Genomic DNA, 23,683 nt, shown 5'->3' on the forward strand with positions numbered 1-23,683 from the left:
AAACATTCATTATGATGATGAAGCAAAAAAATATATATCTTTCTTGTAAATTAATGTAGAACTCAAAAGCCTGTATATATATATGATTTGACAAATTGTATTGTTGAAGCAGTTCTTGAAATTTGTTAAGTATCCACATTAAACCTCTCCCAATATTAGAGGATGAGAATCCACCCGAAGTCAAAAATTGATTTTTAACTGCAGTAGTTTTGAGTTAGTGTGGTTAGGACAACTGGACAAGAATACAAGATTAAACCATGACTTGTTCTGCCTCCAAAAATAAATAAATAAAAAGTATGATAGAAAAGGAATTCCTAAAAGGAGCTAATCCAAATAAGCAATTCATATTCATGGTTATGTGAATTTAAGAATGTGGGGAAGCTCCTTCCCTGTTAAGTAACCCCTTCCATTTTCTCAAAGCGTCTTGCTTTACTACCCACAGCTAGAAACCATCAAATTTCTGACCACCGTAAATTGATTAGAAATTTTCAATTTCCGGTCAGAAGGAATGATTTTGAAAGATGAGGAATCGGAAGAAACAACTTAAGAATGAAGCGGTTGGAAGGAAAGACTTCATCAGTAAAGAAAAATTGAAAGAAGACCTTTGGAATCAAGTCAAGGATGTCTTAAACACATAATATCAAGTTACAATGTATCTAATAGCTCTTTTATTCTTCCTCATATGACCTTCTTCCGAAGATGATCTTCCATGAAAGTTCTATTAAACACATTGTAACTTGAACGTTCTATTAGACACATTGTAACTTGTTGACGCCTACAAATCTATACACAAGACAAAATGGTGATAAGTAAGGAGGGTTTTTGACACAAAGTGTGCTTATATACGAATAGGGAAACAATCTTTATCCTATGGTTCACAAGCTGCACAAGTAAAAAGCTTTGACAAAGGATTTTTTAGGATTGTGGCAGATTTTGGATGGCTATCACTTGCTAAGTGACAAAGTGCAAATTAAAATTCAAGTTGACGCTCACCCCTCTCACCTATATAATGAAGACCCCAACCTTTGAAGAAGAGGCTGGAAAAACGATTTCATGTGATCAAGTACTAAAAGCTATTGAGTAAAACTGCTACATTGCAAAATTTAAGTCTTCTAAGCTCAAAGAAAAATCTCTTTGATTCTTTAAAAGTTCAACACTCAACAAACATCATCTTTTCAAGTTGAGGAAGTTGAGAGATCATCCTAGCAATGTGACTTGATGATTGACCCTTAGCTAGTTTTGATCGGGCAGTGAAGGATAAATCAACGAGGAGTTTGTGACTATCTCTAAGATAGATATGACCCTCAACAAGAACCTACAACTTCTAAATATTTCACTTGTATTGTTGTAACCCAAAATGCATAGTGATAATCCTCTTTAGAGTTGGGAAAGAATGAGTAGGAAATTTTTCTGAACCACTATAAATGCTTCTTACACTTTACATTTCATTTCTATTATTTATTCTATCCAACTAATCGCATACTCTACAGTCTACACACACACTTATATGTTAATAATCTCATCAAACTTAGCTACACTTATTTGTTGGCAAGCAGAACTACTTGTTTTCCTTTTCTTCTTCTTCTTTTTTTTTTTTTTAATTTCCAAATTCAAGTAACTTAGAGCTATTTTTAAAAAAGTATTTAAAAGTCTATTCAATCCCTTGGCCTCCGAGACTTTTAGCATGCTCGGGACCAACAAGTGTCATTAGAGCATTTGTTCTAATAAATGATCAACTGGCTTGGTCATCTTGACCAAATCTCAACAAAATCATGTTTCAAAACCTTAGCATTGTATAGTAGCTAAATATTTTCAAGTGCATAAGAGTATGGATCTTATGTCTAATATAATTACTCTCAAGAAGATTTTGAAGAATGGATATCAAGACTCCAAATTCATATTTCATCTATACACTCTCAAATGTGGGACGTTGTGGAGAACAGATCGGACCAATCAAGATTGAGAAGATCAACATTGTGCATCGAACCATTAAGTACAAGATCACAAGAGGAGGATGAGGATGAGGATGGACAAAGTGAAGAAGAAGCACCACCTCCACCTCCAAAATCAATTAGGGTTTCAAAACCCTATGATGAATGGGCAAAAGAGGACCGTATTCTAACAAAGCTCGACAATGATGCCAAAAATAAGATCATGAAGACCCTTGATAAAGTTATCTTTGGAAAAGTGAATGACACACAGCAACAACGAAGCAACCTTGGGACAAACTAATATAACTTTCTACAAGAAATTAAATGAACATATTAGGGAAAATAAATAAATATTTTTGTGCAAAAATTGATTCATTTGAAATGTTACCAAGGTGAATCCATTGACCAAATGAAAACCAATTTTACTAATATTTTAGGTGAGTTGTCTGTGTAACAGAAGTATTATATATACATCATGGGAGATCAACTCCAAAATTTTGAGAGCACTACCTGAGGAATGACTATCCAGTCACAATCATAAAAAGTAGCAAGGAGTTTTTTACCATTAATACTAAATTCTTATTTTGGGATGTCAAAGACCATGAAAATATTGAGATGGTGAGGGGTGAGACTAGCTAGACAAGAAAGATGCTGACATAGTGATCTGATGCTCAAATGATGATATGAATATAGTTTGTAAATGAGGCATTCTATTTCATTTCTTGCAGGTACGTAGTTCTTTTAGGGCTAAATTTCATATATCACTTGAAAAACTAAAGGTTGACTCAATATATCAATTCATTAATAAATTTTAATGCCCAATAGTACTTGAGTACGTGTAATCATACATGCAATTACATGCATCTTATCAATAATGTTCAAATCGTAATATACAAATGTATGTTCATATAAAGAGAAAATATCATTTTTAGTCCCTCAACTATAATACATGTATCAATTTTAGTCCTTGACTATTAAAATTTTCAAATTAGGTCCATGACTATTCAATTTGTATCACTTTTGGTCCTTGACTATTAACATTTTCAAATTAGGTGCATGACTATTCATTTTGTATCATATTTGGTCCTGCCGTTAAATTTTCCGGCCAAATTTCCGGTGAAGTCATCGGGGGTGACCGGCGTTTTCTATTTTTTTATTATTATTTTATATTTTAATTTTTTTTTATTTAAAAGTTACGGAGTATTAAAATAATTTTTAAAATAAAAATTAAATAAATTAGTCGGTCACCAGTGATTTCGCCGGAAATTTGGCCGGAAAATTTAACGGCAGGACCAAATGTGATACAAAATGAATAGTCATGCACCTAATTTGAAAATGTTAATAGTCAAGGACCAAATATGATACAAATTGAATAGTCATGCACCTAATTTGAAATTTTTAATAGTCAAGGACCAAAATTGATACATATATTATAGTTGAGGGACTAAAAATGATATTTGCTCTTCATATAAATTATGTTACTACATAAAATGATATTTATTCCAAGAACAATGAATTAATGTTCTAATGGTTAAAATAATTAATTATATAAATTATGTTACTACATAAAATGATATTTGTTCCAAGAACAATGAATTAATGTTCTAATGGTTAAAATAACATTAATTACTATATCAACCTCCGAATAAATTAAAGGTAGAGGTGCCTTGTCAACATCATGGGAAGGTGGCCTCCGCCAACCTCCGAGGCTCCGAGGTCCAAATCTAAACCTCTCAAGAGATTTCTAAATTTGGAACTTGAGAGCTATGGTTGACAACTATATATATGGCTATCATTAAAAAATATTTAAAACATTTTAATGATAGTCATGGTTGTTGACAAGCTGTCAAAAGATATTTGTATGTTAAAACGGAAAGTCTGTGATTCCTCGAGTGTCGGTCTCGAAGGAGGGACGTGGAGGTGTGTCAAGTGTTCAGGAGTTTACTAGATTGGGTCGTGCATAGGATTTGAGTGTGGTGAAGGGTAGAATTGTGAGTGAAAGTAGTTGTTCATTTGGTTGGTTTTGAGTGCAAGAGAGTACGTAGTAAAGTAAAGAGTGTTTTTGAAATATGTAAAAGGGGTAGGGATTGGATAGTGTTCATGAATATTGCATAGTGGAGTGTCTAAGGTCATGGATTAGGATTGCTAGGATATTGTCTATTCAAGAGTGTGTTGTCTTAGTCTTTTTCCACCTTTGTGTACTAAGGCTTCTTTGACTTAGGAATGCCTTCAAGCATCCAAAGTTCTAAGAGGAATTTTATCAAACACTTAAGCTACATTATCCTACTATTCTTAAGAAGTCCATAGGAACTATGATTGTGTCAAGCTTCAAATCATAACTCTAATCAAAGACATGAAAGAGTCAAGAGCTCAACCTCTCATCTAGATTGGTCAAATCCAAACAAGATCTCATCAAAACAACAATCAATAGACAAGAATAGATAATCCATCAACACAAACACATAGATCCAAGATATAGAGATAAGATCATCACAATAGCAACATTCAATCATACAATCCAAATCCCTAGACTAAACTAGCTACTCATAATATGAAATTTCAAGCAAACACTAATTTAATCTAAGAACAAGATAGATAAAATTATGGAAATGAAATAGAAGTCACCTAGAGAGAAGAAGATCTTCAATCCAAGCTTGTTGTCTTGCTACAATGGAGATTGATCTAATCTAAAAAACTAAGAAAAATGGAGAAAGTTCTCCAAAGGAAAAACTAAGAAAGGGAAAACTAAATTTCTGGGAACTCCCTATGAAAATCCATCAAATGGGTTTAAATAGTCTCCGAAATGACAACCCTAGTCGAAAATCGCGCATCACCGTCTCCACGCCTCTCACACGCGTGTGAGCGTGCGTGGGAAGCTACTGGAAAGTTTTCACGCATGTTCACACGCGTGTGGCCATCCAGTTTGGTCCTCCGAGGCTCCGCTGTTGCTTGGTTTGCTCTTTAAGCTCAACTTTTGGTCCTATTTGCTCCCAGAGCTCCTGTTTTGCTTCTTTTAAGCTAAAAGTAGCTTCTGTGCATCAGTTAGTGATTTTCAAGCATTTATGAACATTATTCACCATGTAAGAATGCTATAATCGTGATAAAACACCCTAAAATGTGCCTGAATTAAGGGTATCTCGGAGACTTATCAGTTGTCATAAAGATAATCAGCGCCTATCCAACATAGGTGGCAATTGGCGGCTGTCCAATTATTGGTTGTTTTTTATTGTTTAATTTAAAAATAAATAAATAAATTATTTGTATTCACTTCAGCATAAAATGTTAACCATCTAAGTATAAAATGTTCATGTTGAACAGGTCACAACAGGCTTAATAGCACTTTTTTTTTTAACAGTTTAAGAGGCTTAGATTGATTTTTTTTTTTTTCCAATTAGCTAGCTAGGGAACTTAATTGCACTTTTATCTTGATTAGGGGTTTATTTGACAAATTTTCCTACAAAATATGTTACTTAAAATGATATGTGTTTCGACAATAATAAACTAATGTTCAAATAGTAATAATGACAAGAATTACTGTATCAATATATGAAACTTCAAGATATCTTTATCTGGATATATAGAATTGATATGATGCAACAGGTCCAGTTTGTCGGCCATATCATGTTATAAAGTTGTGCAATCAGAAATCTTTGATCACAGATTTGAAGTTTATGAATTCAAGATTTGGGGATGGAGGGTGATAGACATTCACCTCAAAAGTAACATTCAACCAAGTCGGCCATACAGCCATACAGGCAGCAGGCTTCATGTAACTTGTGCCTTTACACATCAAATATGAGAAAAGTAAAGTTTTGATGGATGGTGGTGATAAATGCATTGGCGGGATTCAAACTCGTGACCTGGCTCTTTAATCGCTTGTTAGATAATCAAGGGCTTACGACTACTTCAAAAGCTATATATAGCTAATAACGAAAACATAACTTTATTTCCTTATACCGTCACACATTTTCTAAATTCTGAACGACTCTTTAAGCTCTTTATCCCACAGATAAGCATTCAAACATATATACATATGGTCCAGTGGCATCAAACCCTTCCCTTTATACGGGAGGTGGTGCCTTTATACGGGAGGTGGTGGGTTCGAGCCTCAGTGGAAGCTACTGCATTGTAATAGAGTCAATAGTATTCAAAAAAAAAAAAACATATATACATATGCTTCTTCAAAACATGTGAACAGCATGTGGGAAATTTCCCTTGCCCATTACAAAGAACCAAAGATTTGGTTTCATGAAGATGAGATCGTATGTAGTAGGTTACATCAGAAAGCACTATATATATGCATGCCACCGAAAAAGTTGCACTAACAATACACATGCAACCTATCAGCATATATAAAGATTAAAGGCTGACTCAACATATCATTATATCTCCTCCGACTTATTTAGACTACATTTTGACTCAGAGAACAGTATGATTCAAAAATTTACAACTAACATGCTATCATCTTGTCATACCTTTAATTTCTAAAAGGATTTAGAATGTCATCTTGTAATCTTTTTGGCTCATGATGACCTAAATCTGACTCACCCGCCATACTCAAACTTAAAATCCACCAACTACCTAACTTCCCTATAAATAATACATATTTACATAACAATCAGCTGAAATACAAGCAAGCTAAGCAGCTCATTCCAATCTACTCACCCTTTACCAAAGATATATAATCTCTTGTTTTAATTATATTGCTGATAGGATAGAAAGAAGAAAAAAGTCAAGAGGAGATGAAGCAAAATCAGATGAAATCAAGAATAGGAGAGGATTTGGTTGCTATATACTACTGGGCAATTTTATTGAATCAGAGATCAAGAAGAAGGGCTCTTCCCGACTCTGCCACCCAATGCCATCTCTCTCCTTTAAAACAAAGAAATGATAAGATGAACAGAAGTGGAGAAAGGGTGGACTCTTTTGCAAAAGGCATCAAAGAGCATGGTTAGTATAGTATATATTCAAACTAACTTAACACTGTACTCTAGCTGCAACAAACTATATATTATAAATTATTAATAATTAGTTGATTTCTATGGTCCAGTGAAACTAAGGCCAAAGATAACAGACACTGTGAAGGGCAAGCTGATCCTTGGGGCAAAACTTCTCCAAGCTGGTGGCGTCAAAAAGGTGTTCAACAAGAACTTCAGCGTTAAAGAAGGGGAAAAGCTGTTGAAGGCATCTCAATGTTATTTATCAACAACATCTGGTCCAATGCCTGGCCTACTCTTTGTTTCTACTCACAAACTTGCCTTTCTTAGTGAGAGATCAATCAAAATCCCTTCTTCAACTGGAAAGTCCACGAGAATGCATTATAAGGTGTCAATCCCAATTACAAAAATTAAGAGAGCGAATGAAAGTGAGAATTTGAAGAATCCATCAGAGAAGTACATACAAGTAGTCACAGAAGACCATTTTGAGTTCTGGTTTATGGGGTTCCTATATCATCAAAGAACCTTGATATACCTCCAGGATGCAATTTCTCAAGCTCAGTAACCTTAGAATATCAATTATGATCAGGAACAAATTATTCTTTCATTATAGAATGTAAACAAAGTTGTAGAACCCAAAAATCTGTATATATATATATATATGATTTGAGTAATTGTTTAAACTGTTCAGGAAATTTATTGAGCATCCTCATTAAAACTGACCAATTCTGTGACCTTATGAGACAATAAGACGGTAGTCAAATAACCTGTTATAACTGCTGCAGTTTTGTATTCATACTTTCATAGGAAAAAATATCTCTAACAGCTTTTCTTCACATGTGGCTAAATCACATTGGTAAAAAATTAAAAATAGAATTTACAAGACGATTTATCTTCCTCCTGATTGCTTGCTTGCATAATGCATAATAATGATGGGTTATTAAGTAAACGGACTAGCCCAACAATACATTGAAATTCAAAACTAAATATTTAAAAAATATTAAAAAAATAAAAATAAAAATTGCACATTTCCTCCCTAAGTTATCATTAGCGTTAACTTAGGGACGAAAAGTGAGTATAACCAAACGAATTCTACAACTATCTTATAACTTAGCGACGAAAAGTACAATTTTCCCTTAAAAAACAATGTTTTGTATATTAATGTTAATATAAATTACTAGTGAGAGGATAATTGGGCACGATACCCAACCCGTCAAAGGCAGTCAAACAGTAACAGCCAAGAGCAGAGCAGATGGAACGTTGCAAGAGCCTGCACACTCATTTGTAACACTGCCTCATCAAAGAGCAATTATGGGGAAAAGCGCACAGCAATTACTAAAGAGTTTTGACAGTTATGGAGGGGAGCCGTTGCACTTATTAGAAGACTGTTAGTGCCTATTATGGTAGTCGTTATCATTGTCCAGTATAAAAATTGAGCACATGCATGTAACAAGTGGGGGGACACTTTTGATTCTCATACTCAGATCACACAAGCAATACAACTATGTTTACTATTATTTTCGAAATATATTATCCAAGAAAACGGGTCCAGATAACCAGGTGTCGTGCTCTGCTCCATAAGGAAGGGAAGTAGAAATTAGGGGGATCCTGTTTGGTCCTCTTGCATCATTTAATCCCGCTGACTCATTCGTTTAGCGTGATCCTGAACCAAGCCGAAGAGATGGGGATAGTAAAATTCCCAAAGGAATGCATGAAAGTTTCCCCTAAGGTAAACCAAACCAAGTACTCTCAGTTCCACCGAAAAGTTAGCTACAACACTAATAAGTGTCACGTTCTGAAGAGACAGATAGAGTAGCTCATTCAGAGGGGATACTTTACTCGGTTTGTAAAGTGTCTAGGGTAACAACGTACAGCACCAGCACCAACAATAGGGTCAACCCAAAAAATTATAGCGAAAGGGAAAGGGCACCGAGCCATCCACATGGAAAAAGATGAGGTACGACCAAATCGTGGAAGAAGGAAACAAGGAATTAGAGGAGGAGCTCACACTGCACAAAAAACAAGTCATCCCCTAAAAATTTGAAGATCAACAATAGACTAATGTAACTTTTGATCATGGTCCGCCCTGATCAACCTTGTTGAAGAAAACTTTAACGAATTTATTTTAATTATCGGAGTCCTTTGTGTTTATAGAATGGGGAAGCGAGGTCGTGTCCTCACCCACCATGGCCGAGACACCTCGGCCAGGAAAAAAAGGGAAGAGGTTGAGGTTGTGTACTCGACCTCATTTGACTAAGGCATGTCTTCGTCAAAAAAAAAAAAAAAAAAAAAAAAAAAAAAAAAAAACAACAACAACAACAACCTCGCAAACTCTATTCTCCAAGGGCGAGCATGGATCTGTTCCCGCTAGTTACCCGATAGAAGGGTATTTAATTTCTTGGCTAAGGCTGTGACTTGATTACGGAAACGCCAGATATTTCCTAAACGATGGCATGGGATCTGCTAACTACAAGACGGAATGGCCTTTTCTTGCCCAAGCCCGCGACTTCATTACGAAAATGCTATCCCCTAAGGACCGATACGGGGTCCGACCCCGTTGACTACCCTACGAAAGAGTTAACCTTTGACCGAGCCCACGGGGGGCCAAAGTGAGCTAGTGAGCTATCAACAAATAAATAAAATAGATAAAAAAAAATACAATAAAAAAATTAGAAATCCATATGGCTCGCCGAGGCAGCGCCCCAGCCACCTTGGCCAAGGCCACTCTTCAGCCATAGTCCAAGCCTGTCCTCGACTGGTTCAATCATTTCGTTGATCCTGTTTCAAAAAAAATTCCTAGCCTGCGTCTCTTTGCTCATAACTTGCGAGCAGGGGGTAGTGACGAATTATTTGACAAAAACAACATTTTATTACTCCTTAACTGACTCCACTGCACTCGCAACTCGGGAGCAAGGGGCCCATGATAGGATAATTCGACACGGTACCTGACCCGCCAAAGGCAGTTAAGGTAGTCAAACAGTAACATCCAAGAGCAGAGCAAGTGGAGTGTTGCAATAGCACGCACACTCATTTATAGCACCGCCTCATCAAACAACATGCAGTTATAGAGGGGAACACACAGAAATAATTAAGAATAAGCTTGACATTTATGGAGGGGAGCCATTGCACTTATTAGGGGAGGCCGTTAGTGCACATTATGGTAGTCGTTACCGTTTTATAGTATAAATGTAACAAGTAGGGCGACACTTTTGATTTTCATACTCAGAACACACAAGGAATAGAAATTTGTTTACTATTATTTTCCAAATATATTATCCGGTAACTTATTTACCGTCACTAATTTGCTAAACCATTCTAGACACCCATACATATGTCACCTCTAAATGTAACACTGCTTTATTGAATACATATATTCCATATTAACTCATGGTGGAATCAATTAATTCACAATAGTTTATGACAACAAAGAAAAATTTCTATCTTAATTAATGAGAGAGAGTGACTAATAGGAAGTGATAATCGTAGGCGTTAAAAGCATTATCCATATTATAAGTTGATAATAAATGAACAAGTTAAGGGGAAAATGCAATTATAGTCCCTCAATTATTCCTTGCTAGCTTATTAATCCCTAACTTTTTACCAGTGCAATATATATCCCTAATTTTTCAAATAAGTTGTAGTTTTAACCCCTAGAGCAATAAAACAATTAAACTCTATTAAAATTATACTTAGTACATGGGTATATTAGTACTTTATAATGTTTCTTATTTAATTATAATCTTATTTAGTCGTGATATTTTATTTGTAAAATAAAAAGGAAATAATTTTAACAGGATCGTTTAGAAAAAATAGGAACGATATTTTTTAAGAAAGAATGTGTCAAATCTCTATTTTGCAGCAAAACTGATAATGTTATAAAGAAAAAAAGATAATAAAATTTTTTCTTCAAAAAAAAAAAGATAATAAAATTTTATAATATCCATGTACTAAGTAAAATTTTAATAGATTTTAATAGTTTTTTTGCTCCGAAGGGTTATAAATCTAACTTTTTTGAAGAGTTAGAGTGTATTGCAACTTTAAAAATTTAAGGACTAAAATCACTAACATGAACAATTGAAGGACTAATATGTAAATATTTTAAATTAACAATTAACAAATCAAACCAACTAACCATGTCAAAGACCAGTCAGTTATTCATTATTCAAATTTTAATTTAAGAACTTTTTTGGGATAATGAAGAAAATTCATAGTCATCCGATGAAGTATACAAGGTAAATTTCATTCTTATATACTAATAATAATGTTGAAATCACATTAGATATATAAACCCTACCTACTAGAAAGGCCTCGTGGATATTCAACCATTTTTTAGAATGCAACCAAATACTGAAAATGAAAACGTTTTTCAAAAAATGAGTCATTTTTCAAAAAACATCTTTTAGAATTACTTGTTTTCAAACACAATCCTTAAGGGCATTGTACAAGATTTAATGTATAACTCACAAGTTAATCCACCTTATTGTTTGAATTGAATACAGGTTAACGGGATAGTTGGATCAGTCTTCCTATTATTTATCCTTTGACATAAGATATGGTACGGTGTCGTTCTCAGCCTTGTAAATATCCTTCAATTTAGGAATGAGCTAAGGGTGTCTCAGTGTCTGCATTCAAGAGAGGGAATAAGTGTGAGTACAAACAGTAACTACATTATTTTCTGCATTCAATTATTTATCCATTTTACAGAATCTATCTTAAATATTTTGTATGAGTAATTCTGCTTATCTAAGTTGGCCACCATCACCAAGAAATAATGTCTTCCGAATCCAAAAGTTGAATCCGAAATACATTCATTAGATATTATATTTTCTAATGACTTCTGAAAGATTATGTTGCTTCCTATTGGTTTTCCTTGGCTGCTCACAAAGATCAGATATTGAACGCGCATAGTTGCATTGGCTATCTACAGGTGGAGGTTGAGAGCTACTAATTACCTGCAAATTGTTAACTTGATATAACAAATTCAACTAAAGATTAACATGGCGTTTGGTTGGAAGGAAGGAATTAGGTAGAAAAGGAATCCCAATTCCATGAGAAAAGAATAATGTAAAATAAAGTGGGAGTTTAAATTTCAATGTTTGGTTGGAGGGAATAAAATTACTAGGAATTTTAATTCCAGTATTTGGTATACATGGGAATTGAAAGAGATCGAATAAGTACTATAAAGTCTAAAATGTCCATTGTTGTTATTAATAATAATAATAATAATAATAATAATAATAATAATAATATTATTATTATTATTATTAAATGACAAGTACACAAAAAATATAACATATTAAATTCAAATACTACTCATCTACCATATCTCTTAAACTAGACATATTGTAATTAATTTTCCTGCAAATACTTTATCAAATGTTAAGCTTCATAACATCAACATACATCAAAATTAATCCAGGAACCAAGATGTACATAATGTGCTTTTCAAAGTTTAGGCAACTAAAAATTTGCTTTCAAAATTTCTGCATATAAAGATTTACAGAACTCACACCATTCGATCACTATTTTGAACAATTCTACATATATATTTTGAACAGATCGGCGCACAAACAGAAAATTTTGCTTTTCAAAATTTAGACAAATACGTTTATTTACACATCAAATTTAAATATTTAAGAGTTTTAAAAAACATACTTCATTAAAGTTGACCTAGAATGATTATTGTTTGCTCGGCTTTCTTTTTGATAGTTGTTGAAGATAATACACTGTATTAGCTAAAAGAGAAGGTTATACATCAATTTTAGGTTAAAAAGAGGGATAATTTTGTCTCATGAGTATCCTTTTTTATTCCTAAAATTCACGGAATTAAAATCCCAAGGGGGGAATGGATTCTAATTCCATGAAAATGAGGGAATTGTAATTCCACGGAATTGCAATTCCCTCCAAACAAACGAAGGAATTTAATTAGTTGCCTTCGGAATTAGGTGGGAATTAAGTGGAAATGGAATTTAAATTCCCTCCAACCAAACGCCTTGTAAAGGTTATCATATTGAAAGTTCTACTAATGGTAAGTAACCTTACTTCATGTTGAGGACCATATTGCATCAATGGAAAGTTCTGATCTCCATAGAATTGCTGTTGAACTACCACTAGAACTGAACTCTGATATCCATGAAATTGTTGAGCTTCCATTGACATTGAATTCTCACCTCTATTGATTTGTTGTTGAACTTGTTGAAAACTCTACATGCAAATCAATTTATTGTACACTAGAAAAAATATTTGAGAACTTAACAAATGTTATACCGATGCTGTAGAAATTTTATTTTTTTTACAAGTGGATTTGTTGTGGCCTGTTTTTCCACACACTGAGCACCTCTTTTTTTGTCCTTTGTTCCCCAATTTTGTTGTGGACTTGCTGGTTTCCTTCTCTCCTTTATCTCTTTTTCTAAGTTTCTTAGGTCTACCAGGTTGTGCTTTGTATTTGGGAGGAAGAGGTGGTGGTAAACCAGTTTTTTCCTACATTTCAGAAGAAGTTATGGGCATGATAGCATGCTCATAGGTGTTGAGATATGATTCTATTGTGTAGCAATGGTGTGTATGCTCCTCTGGTGAACCCCCTTCCCACCAAATAGCTGAAATGGCATAAGCACATGGAATGCTAGTTAAGTCCCACCTTTTGCAACTGCAAATATGTTTGTATATGTGTGTTCTAGCATAATTGTCTTAAGTGTACTTGCACAAGTAAGATTACTTTTTGAAGCATACATATATCACTTACTGTGATCAACCCTACATTTGGCAATTACTTTTCCAGTTTCATTCTTGACAAACTTCACTACCCTCTTATTCATAGCTGCATAACATTCAACTGCCCACTTAAATTCTTTGTGATTAGAAAAAAATCATGTGTACTTGTCATTGGAACATTGGTTTCTTCACATCCCCTTCCCTATAAACTAAAGAAGGTTTTGCAGACTCAGTTTCTGAATCAGAAGATAAGCTTCTAAGTTCTATCTTCAGGAATTACATAGTCCATTTCATATTGTTCTTTATATCTAGCACCAAACTGATTCTCTTCTATTGCAGTAATGTTTATAGCACCAAACTGATTCTCTTTTCTTCTATCACTTGCATACTTTTGTGATTTAACCTCTAATTCCTTGTTATTATCATGAAATTCCACTCTCTCATATATCTTTTGCAACTCTTCATCAATGTAGTAGACTAGTAGTCTACATTAACATCATAGTTCCAATTTTCCTTATCCCAATGCTCAACAATTATCTCTACTTCTTTGATTTTAGGTATATCAAAGTTAAGGTCAATCACATCCTTATCTCTATCCAATCTCCTTATTTTTAGTGGAGTGCAATCCTCATATTTATACCAAACTTGAACTTTTCTATCATCATATCTCAATGATTTAATCATTTGTCTTAAACCTAACATAGAACCATGATCACCAGCCCAATAATCGAAATATTCCACTTTTCCGCCCAAATAGTCTAAATAAGGATGTACAACTAGAACACCTCCCTGATATAACTTTATAGTGAACACAAACTTATATTCCCCAACATCTAAGGAATAATAGCAAAATAGTGGATAGTGAATACAATGTTTAGACTCGTTAAATAAAAAAGTATACAATATAAAAACAATTACAGTGGATTGTGAACACATAAACAAACTATTATTCAAATTAAATAAACAAATAAACAAAAGATACATCAAAAATCCCAGAAACATAAACAAACCATTATCAAATTAAATAAGCAAATAAACAAAAGATATCACAAATCCTGGAAACATAAACAAACCATTATTCACTGCTGGAAAATATTGATTTGCCGACCACTTTCCGACCACCTGGAAAAGTGGTCGGACATAGTGATTTTTTTTGACCTTTTACGTCAAAGTGAAAAGAGGTCGGAAGGTAGTCGGAATTTCCGACCACTTTACGGGAGTGGTCGGAACTTCCGACAAACTCTCTAAAAGGGGTTAGAGAGTATTTATGCAAAATTTTTTCCGTCGCCACGTGCTGTACCGGGTCGGATTTTCCGACTACTTTTTCCACGTTGGTCGGAAATTCCGACCACGTCTCTTGGTGGTCGGAAATATCCGCGTTTTTAAATTTTGAAAATTATATTTGTCTTCCGACGACCCTCAGGGTGGTCGGAAATCTTATATGTAAATGCCTCCAATGCACTTTCTGCCCTGTTTTCCGCCTTTTTCCTCCTTCTGTTTTTACCCATTTCTACTTATTTCTTCATTTTTACAGTAGATTTCTCACTGAATCACTCACAATAATGTAGTAATCAAGCTAAGGTATGTGTATATATTCTCAAAACTTTCATTTATGTCATTTTTTTTAGATCTAGCTTTAATCTATATACTCCATCCCATTGTACTGATTTTTTTATTTTTTATTTTTTTTTAGTTTTTTTGCAGAAGTTTTTTCTCTAAAGCACTCACAATAGTATTGAGATCAAGTTAAGGTATGTATGTGTATATATTTTTTGAATTTTTATTTATGTCATTTTTTAGATCTAGCTTTATTTTTTTGTATATATATATTCTTGTGAATACATTTTTAAATTATTTATTTTATGATTGAACAATATTAAGTATGCATATAGGTATATGTGTGTGTTCATATATATATATATATATATATATATATATATATATATATATAATTTATTTATTTATTTATGTGTGTGTTTATAATTATTTGTATATTTATGATTTTTTAACCTTGCATTTTATATGTTTTTTATTTATTAGTATGTTGGCATATAATTATTTAAAATATTTATATTAAATATATTTATATATGTTATGCTTGTATTGTGTATATATACTTTTACAGTTGTTTTACATGGCTAATATACCTGAGCATCGAAAATGGATGTATAACCGATTGCTACCAGGAAGAAGGGGGTACACTGATGAGTTCTTAATGGGTGTTGAGGAATTTGTAAATTATGCAAGTAAGCTTCCTGTATACGAGGCTTCAATGCAGATTAGGTGTCCAGGTAGTAAGTGTAAGAATAGAGTACACTTATCTGCAGATGATGTTCGTGTTCATTTATATAAAAAGGGTTTTGAACCGAATTACTGGGTTTGGACTTGTCATGGTGAGCTTGTCCCCGCAATACAACAACTTGTGAACGAGGGCCCTAGTGAAAACAATCAGTATGAACAAATGGTTTTTGATGTATGTGGTCCATCAACCTTTCCATTAAATGTCGAAAATAACCAAGAAGAAGAGCCACACAGTAGTGCAAGAAACTTCTATGATTTGTTAAATGCTGCGAGACAGCCTTTATCAATGAATGTTGGTGAAGAAACAGAGTTGGCATATACATTGATGATGATGAATATCAAGACAACTTATAATATTCCGCAGGTAGCAATGGATCAGATATTTCACTATAATAACCGTATGATGGGTCCCGATAATCGAGTACCTACTAGGTATTATGATGCAAAAAAATTACTTACAAAACTTGGTCTTGGGCATGAGAAGATTGATTGTTGTGTAAACAGTTGTATGTTGTACTATAAGTCTGAAATCAATGACAGACACTGTAAGTTTTGTGGTGAGCCAAGATTTAAACCACGTCAACCTGGATCTACTCATGCAAAAGAGGTGTCACGCAAAAGAATGCATTACCTTCCCCTCATCCCTAGATTGCAACGGTTGTATGCATCACATATATCTACCTCACACATGCGGTGGCATTATGAAAATCGCCGCGAGCCTGGTATTATGTGTCATCCTTCAGATGGTGAAGCATGGAAGCACTTTGATAGAAAGTTCCCCGATTTCGCAGCAGATCCTCGAAATGTGAGATTAGGCTTATGTTCTGATGGATTTTCGCCTTTTGGTTTCAATGCAAAGCCGTATTCTTGTTGGCCTGTTATGGTTGTTCCATATAATCTCCCATCTTCAGTGTGTATGACTACACCATACACATTCTTAACTTGTATTATTCCTGTGAAAAAGAACCCAAAAGGCAATATTGATGTCTATTTGCAGCCTTTAATCGATGAACTTCAATTGTTATGGGAAACAGGTGTCTTGACTTATGATGCATCACTTAAGCAGAATTTTATGATACGAGCTGCGTTAATGTGGACCATCAATGACTTTCCTGCATACGGTATGTTATCTAGATGGCAGACAGCCGGGAAACTAGCATGTCCTTATTGTGTTCATTATTCTAAATCATTTTACTTGAAGAATGGTCATAAAACGTGTTGGTTTGATTGTCACCGTCAATTCCTTCCAATGAATCACTCATGGAGGAAGAATCGAGATGCCTTCGTCAAAAGACGAGTAGAGAAATCAAGACCTCCACCAATTTGGAATGGAGATGAGTTGTTTCATATTTTGGAAAATATCCCAAGGATCATTGAAGGTCCAATTGATCGCATTGAGGGGTTTGGGCAATCACATAATTGGAAAAAAGAGAGCATATTTTGGGATTTACCTTATTGGAAGGATAACTTGCTACGTCATAACCTTGATGTGATGCATATAGAGAAAAATGTGTTTGACAACATCTTCAACACGGTTATGGATGTCAAAGGCACAACAAAAAACAAAGACACGCCTAGTGCACGTCTCGATATGAAGGACGTATGTAATAGATCACAACTTGAGTTGGTAGAACATAATGGACGTTTTCTTATGCCCAAGGCAAGCTACAGTTTGCATCGTACTAATCAATTGGCTGTCTATGAGTGGTTGCGGACATTGAAGTTACCTGATTGATTTTCTTCTAATTTGGCTACATGTGTTGATTCCACATCTTCTAAATTAATTGAGATGAAAAGTCATGATTGCCATATTTTTATACAGTTTCTTTTACCTGTGGCATTCATGTTTTTACCAAGCTGTCACTAGAAGGCTTTGACTGAGTTAAGTGTATTTTTTTGAAATCTTTGCTCTACATCCCTACGTGTAGACAAAATATGTGAGATGGAAAACTCGATTGTGTTAACATTGTGTAAGTTAGAACGTTTTTTCCCTCTAGCACTGTTTGATTGCATGGAACACTTGCCTGTCCATCTTCCCTATGAAACACGTTTAGGTGGCCCAGTACAGTATCGTTGGATGTATCCATTTGAAAGATTCCTCAATCACTTGAAGTCCAAAATGAAAAATAAGAGATATGTTGAAGGTTCAATTGCTGATGCATATATGCTTGAAGAGTCAATACACTTTGCATCATTTTATTTTGATGATGATGTGCATAGTAGAAGAACAAGGATAGGTCGGAACCTAAATGATGGCGGTATTGATCCTAACTTGCCAATTACTTTGTCAATATTTAATCGGCCAGGTCGGTTGATAGGTAGGAGGACGACAAGATATCTGAGTGCTGAAGAACGTTTCGCTGCTCATCAATATGTGTTACTGAATTGTGAGGAGGTTCAACCTATATTAAGGTATGTGTGCTCCATTTTTTCTCATTTTACTTTTAAATGTATGTATCTAATTTCACTATTGTAGGCTGTATGAAAATGGTTTACGGCTTTACAATCCTGGTTGTACTGATCAAGATGTAGATGATGAAATCGAAAGGAATTTTGCAGCTTGGTTTAAAGGATACGTAAGAAGTTAATGTGTTGTGTCATTCATGAATCGTTATTATTTATATTTGTTGTTATATGACATTTTCTTTATATTTGTTATTAGGTGTATACCCCAATGAATGATGTGTGTAACCAATCACTCATTGATATGGCATCTGGGCCGATCATGGAGGTTAACACATACACTGGGTATGTTGTTAATGGGTTCAAGTTTCAGACTGAAGCATATTGCAGTAGAAAGTCGACTTCTAACTTCGGAGTATCTATTAAGAGAAGTGGTTTGTCACAATTTGAATCAAACTTTTTTGGCACGTTGCAAGAGGTTATTGAGGTTGAGTACCCAAATGTTCCAATGAAAAAGGTTGTTCTCTTTAAGTGTGAGTGGTTTGACCCAACACCGAATGTTGGGTCACGATACAATTCTGAATACGGTATTGCTGAGGTGCATTGCAATAAACGATATAGGAAGTATGATCCTTTTATCATTGCACAAAGTGCATGTCAGGTGTGTTATGTCGCATCGTAACTCAAAGCAAAATGGTCAAAGCTTGATGTCCCAACCTCCGTTAGCATTCCGGCAGGTGCATGATAGTGATTCGGAGCGAACTACCTCGGCATCGCCTACTTCAAATGCAGCTGATTTGGAAGGAGGATCACCTACCCCAAGTATCACAACAACACCTCCAACGCACAGTCTGGATCCAAATGGCCAAAGAATCTTCATTCGTCCCAATGGCATTAAAGCGTAAGTCTTAAATAAATGGCAACCCGCAACCTTATAGCTTATTATTATTATTAGTGTCTGGTTAAGGTTAGTTAGTTTGAGATTATGATGAAAGTGTTTTATATGTGCATATATATATCATAACAAATTGAACACTACTTTTAAATTTGGCAGAAAAATAGTGCTCATGTATCAGCAGAAAATGCATTGTGGAATTCTGATTTGAATTATGAGTTTGTCATTCTCGTCTTAATTAATTAGTCTTGATTTCATGTCTGTACAGTGTATTTCTAAATTTTGATTTGAATTATGAGTTTGCCATGCTTGTTTTAGGTTTGAACCTTTCGATGCCCATTGGAAAATCATAGAAAGCATTACTCGGTACTTCCCCGAGGCTGTCAAGACCTATAACAGTGCACCTCAAAGTATGAAAGATATATGGTTTAATGAATTTAAGGTAAATTGCGTTATAATTGCAATTGGGACAAAATTGGCTTACTTATGTTTACTAATTACAAATTTTTTTTAAAACTTTCACAGAAAGCATGTAAGTGGAATCCAGAAGATGAAGCAGCCATCCGACATATATATAATAAAAAAGCTGCTAGAAGACTTTCTGACACATTGGGACATGTGCGCTCTAACTTGGCAAAAGGTAAATCACCACCGCAATGGATGTCTCCTCCAGTTCTAGCTCAGTATCATAGTATTTGGAACAATGAAGAATTCAAAAAGACATCCGAGAAGAACAAAAATAATAGAAATTCAGATTGTGGGGGAATGGGACCGTCGCTGCACACTGGAGGTTCAATTCCGATTACAGAGCATAGGAAAAGATTAGTAAGTCATTTAATAATTAATACTTAAATACAATTTAAAGTTTAACAACATTAATGTATGATTCATTGTTGTTGGATAGAAAGAAAAGCTTGGAGAGGATCCCTCACTTGCAGTTTTGTTTCAAGCTACACACAAACACAAAAAGACCGATGAGTTTGTGTGCAAAAAAAGCGCAAAAAGTCATGGTAACAATCTCAATTCCTATAATCTCTTATCATTAAATATAAAACTAGTTGCTGAAATGCATGATTACACTTCTTAGTTGCTGAAATTGGTTTCTTGGTTGCTGAAAATTTCAAAATAGAAATGCATGATTACTAGAATCACTTATCTTTCTTGTTTTCTAGCAGATTTGTTTCTATATATAAGCTTTGTGTTGCTTTTAGAGATATCATTTGATGAGTAAACTTTGAGATACTCTATTTCAGTATGCAACATTGTTCAAATTACTTAAATTCCTTTAGTTGAGAATGTCTAATCATAGTTGGTTGCTGAAATTTTTTAATTCATTTGTTAATATGAGCCAAGTGTAAAATATATGAGTTGTTACATTGTTATATATGAGTGAATTGTGAAATTTTCTGATTCATTTGTTTAAACAGACAACAATTGTTAATATATGAGTTTTAAAAAGTTGTCTATCAATATACGAAACTATAATTTAAATGCAACAAACTGAACCTGAACTTGATCAAGCAACTGCTTGGTATGAAGCGACAAGTGGTGTCAAGAAAGGAGGTTATGTGTTTGGGTTTGGATCAGATACCCAACGCTACTTTCCCGAGGTGGCGAGACGGAAAAAGTCTAGAAATGGAGAATCATCCTCACATGTAGCTTGTGACGAAAAATTTGAACAATTAGATCAAACTAACAAGGAGATTCTAGAGAATCAAAAGAAGATTATGGGGTTGTTACAAGGTATATATAGTGCACATCCTGAGTTGGTAGAATCTGTTGCTCCTATAGCCGATAGCAATCAAAGTGGTGATGTTGGGCTGGATAACGTTGCTCTTATGGCCGATAGCAATCAAAGTGGTGATGTTGGGCAGGATAATCTTAGCATGGATGATGATACACAATCTCCAACATAATCTTGTGATGCTATTTATTAAATTTGACAATATTTAGAATTGAAAAGTAGCTACTACTTTTTGAAAGAGTTTTTTCCCAAAATGGTCCCTCGACTATTGCTCATTCTCAATTTTGCATTTCGACTTTCAATTGCACCTAATGTGGTCCCTCGACTTTCAAAAATTCACCCAATTTGGTCCTCTGTTACATATTCCGTCAAATTAGTGTTAAAATGGAGGGCATTTTCGTCCATTTACCTATTGTTAACCTAATAAACATTGAGAAATAGTTGAGAGACCATTTTGAGAATAGTCAAGGGACCATTTTGGGAAAAACTATTTTATTTATTTCATTTTTGTTTATTTTCATTTTTAGACACTATAAAATTAGAATTTATATACATTTTTTTTCTTACAAATATAAATAGTTAAAATTGCGCAATCCAACCTCAAAATTTTTAACTTTCTTTACAAATTTTTCCCCTCTAAATATACAAACTATTTCTATGAAGTTTTACAATAAGTTCCGTAAATTTCATAAATACTCATATACTTTTTTTTATTTATTTTTTTATTTTTATGTTCATAGACAATCAATCACTATGTATCACATTAAATATTACTTTTACCATTGAAAATAATATTTTTTTTTTCAAGCGTAGACACCCAAAGAGTGTAAAATGTAGGGAAAATATTGGACCGAAAGGTAAATTTTCCTAGTAAACTTCTCAGGTGAGCCGAAAAGTAAAATCTCGTCAATGTTTCCTGCAATATTTTTTGTATTTGATTTCGAAGTAATTAAGTCAATCATAAAATCTTTTGTGTTGTGGGCACATTATTTTTAATTATTTGAGTTTAATAATATTATATCTTATTTATAAAAAAATCCAAAGTAATATATTTAGTACTACGGATGTGACTAAGAATTATTTTAATCGGTGCTTAAAAAATGAGTATTTATAAAATTTACGAAACTTATTGTAAATCTGCATAGGAATAGTTTGTATATTTAGATAGAGCGAAAAAGTCTGTAAAAAAGTTAAAAATTTTTAGGATGGATTGCACGGTTTTAACTATTTATATTTGTAAGAAAAAAAAATGTATAGAAATTCTTATTTTATAGAGTCTAAAAAATGAAAATAAACAAAAATGAAATAATAAAAATAGTTTTTTCCCAAAATGGTCCCTTGACTATTCTCAAAATGGTCCCTCAACTATTTCTCAATGTTTATTAGGCTAACAATAGGTAAATGGACGAAAATGCCCTCCATTTTAACACTGATTTGACGGAATATGTATCGGAGGACCAAATTGGGTGATTTTTGAAAGTCGAGGGACCACATTAGGTGCAATTGAAAGTCGAAATGCAAAATTGAGAATGAGCAATAGTCGAGGGACCATTTTGGGAAAAAACTCTTTTTGAAATGTAAAGTAACTACTAGTTTTTGAGATGTGAAGTTAGATAATGTAAAGTAGCTACTACTTTTGGAGACATGAAGTTACATAATCTTCAAATGCAATTAAAATTGTTATTTTTTTGTGATGTTACATTATTGTTTAAAATTGTTTACTATTGCAGGGTAGAATATGCATTCAATTAATACAGCAGTGAAGTGCAATTATATATTTTTTTGCGAGTGACAGAATTTCCGACCACAATCCGGAAGTGGTCGGAAGCAACCCGACCAAAACCAAATAGACTGGTCTGGACTTTCCGACCACAAACTGAACTACAGGACCACCCAATTTGGTGGTGGTCGGGTTTCTTCCTACAACTTCCAGATTGTGGTCGGAAATTCCGACCACCATGCCCAATGGTCGGAATTTGCGACGAAGGAATTTTCGGACGCCAACTTTGGTGGTCGGAAAGGGCGTTCCCGACAACTTTTAGCTCATTTCCGACCACCTTTGGGTGGTCGGAAATTACGCGATTTCCAGCAGTGACAAAAAAAGGGTAATTTTTTAATTATTGGCCAAACATTTGAAAATACAAATATTTTGTGAAAAATGTGTTTTGCCTCTTGATTTGATGAATTAATATTGCTCGATTTTGTTGCTTCAAAACATAATTAATATTTGATAAGATATAGTGATTTTGTAATATATTTTTTTTTCCTTTTATTTTTCTGAACAGATAATTGTCTAACTTTCAATGAACCTATAAGCTAAGTCATGATATGATCATCATTACATTATTTCCTTTGGCATTAAATTATCTTAGTCATGATCATCATTACAACCCATAAAATCTGATTATTTACACCAATGAACCTATACGCTAATATAATTAATATATTTTTATTTTATCTTATTTTAAAGGTTCGATTCAGTCGTTTTAATATCACAAATTTTTTATATAATATGAAAAAATATTAATTTTTTTTTTGTCTTTTGGAATATGGATACTACATTGTGATTAATTTTAGTATTCATAATTTATTTTTCATATAATTTTGTCTTGACAAATGCTAACCATTGCACTCAAAATATAATTAAGCTATTTTTATTAGAATATTTATATTAATATTATAAGCTAAAATAATTAATACACCGTACCACTAATTAAATCAACTCATTTTTCTTTACATAATTCGTAAACATTATCTTATA

The 23,683-nt window shown here is 33.7% G+C and overlaps 2 protein-coding genes across 2 annotated transcripts; both read left to right on the top strand.

Annotated features, from left to right (window-relative positions):
• The first annotated feature begins 6,582 nt into the window (after window positions 1-6,582).
• On the top strand, window positions 6,583-7,594 carry LOC116017681 (GEM-like protein 4). Its single transcript, XM_031258305.1, has 2 exons — window positions 6,583-6,881; window positions 6,982-7,594. Exons 1-2 carry the CDS (start codon window positions 6,674-6,676, stop codon window positions 7,431-7,433), a joined length of 660 nt encoding a protein of 219 aa, XP_031114165.1. The 5' UTR covers window positions 6,583-6,673; the 3' UTR covers window positions 7,434-7,594.
• An 8,119-nt stretch (window positions 7,595-15,713) lies between these two features.
• On the top strand, window positions 15,714-17,615 carry LOC116016042. Its single transcript, XM_031256207.1, has one exon. The coding sequence runs from the start codon at window positions 15,714-15,716 to the stop codon at window positions 17,613-17,615; it is 1,902 nt and encodes a 633-aa protein (XP_031112067.1).
• The last annotated feature ends 6,068 nt before the right edge of the window (window positions 17,616-23,683 follow it).

The sequence above is a fragment of the Ipomoea triloba genome, chromosome 4 (genome assembly GCF_003576645.1).
Source record: "Ipomoea triloba cultivar NCNSP0323 chromosome 4, ASM357664v1".
Taxonomy (NCBI): Eukaryota; Viridiplantae; Streptophyta; class Magnoliopsida; order Solanales; family Convolvulaceae; genus Ipomoea; species Ipomoea triloba.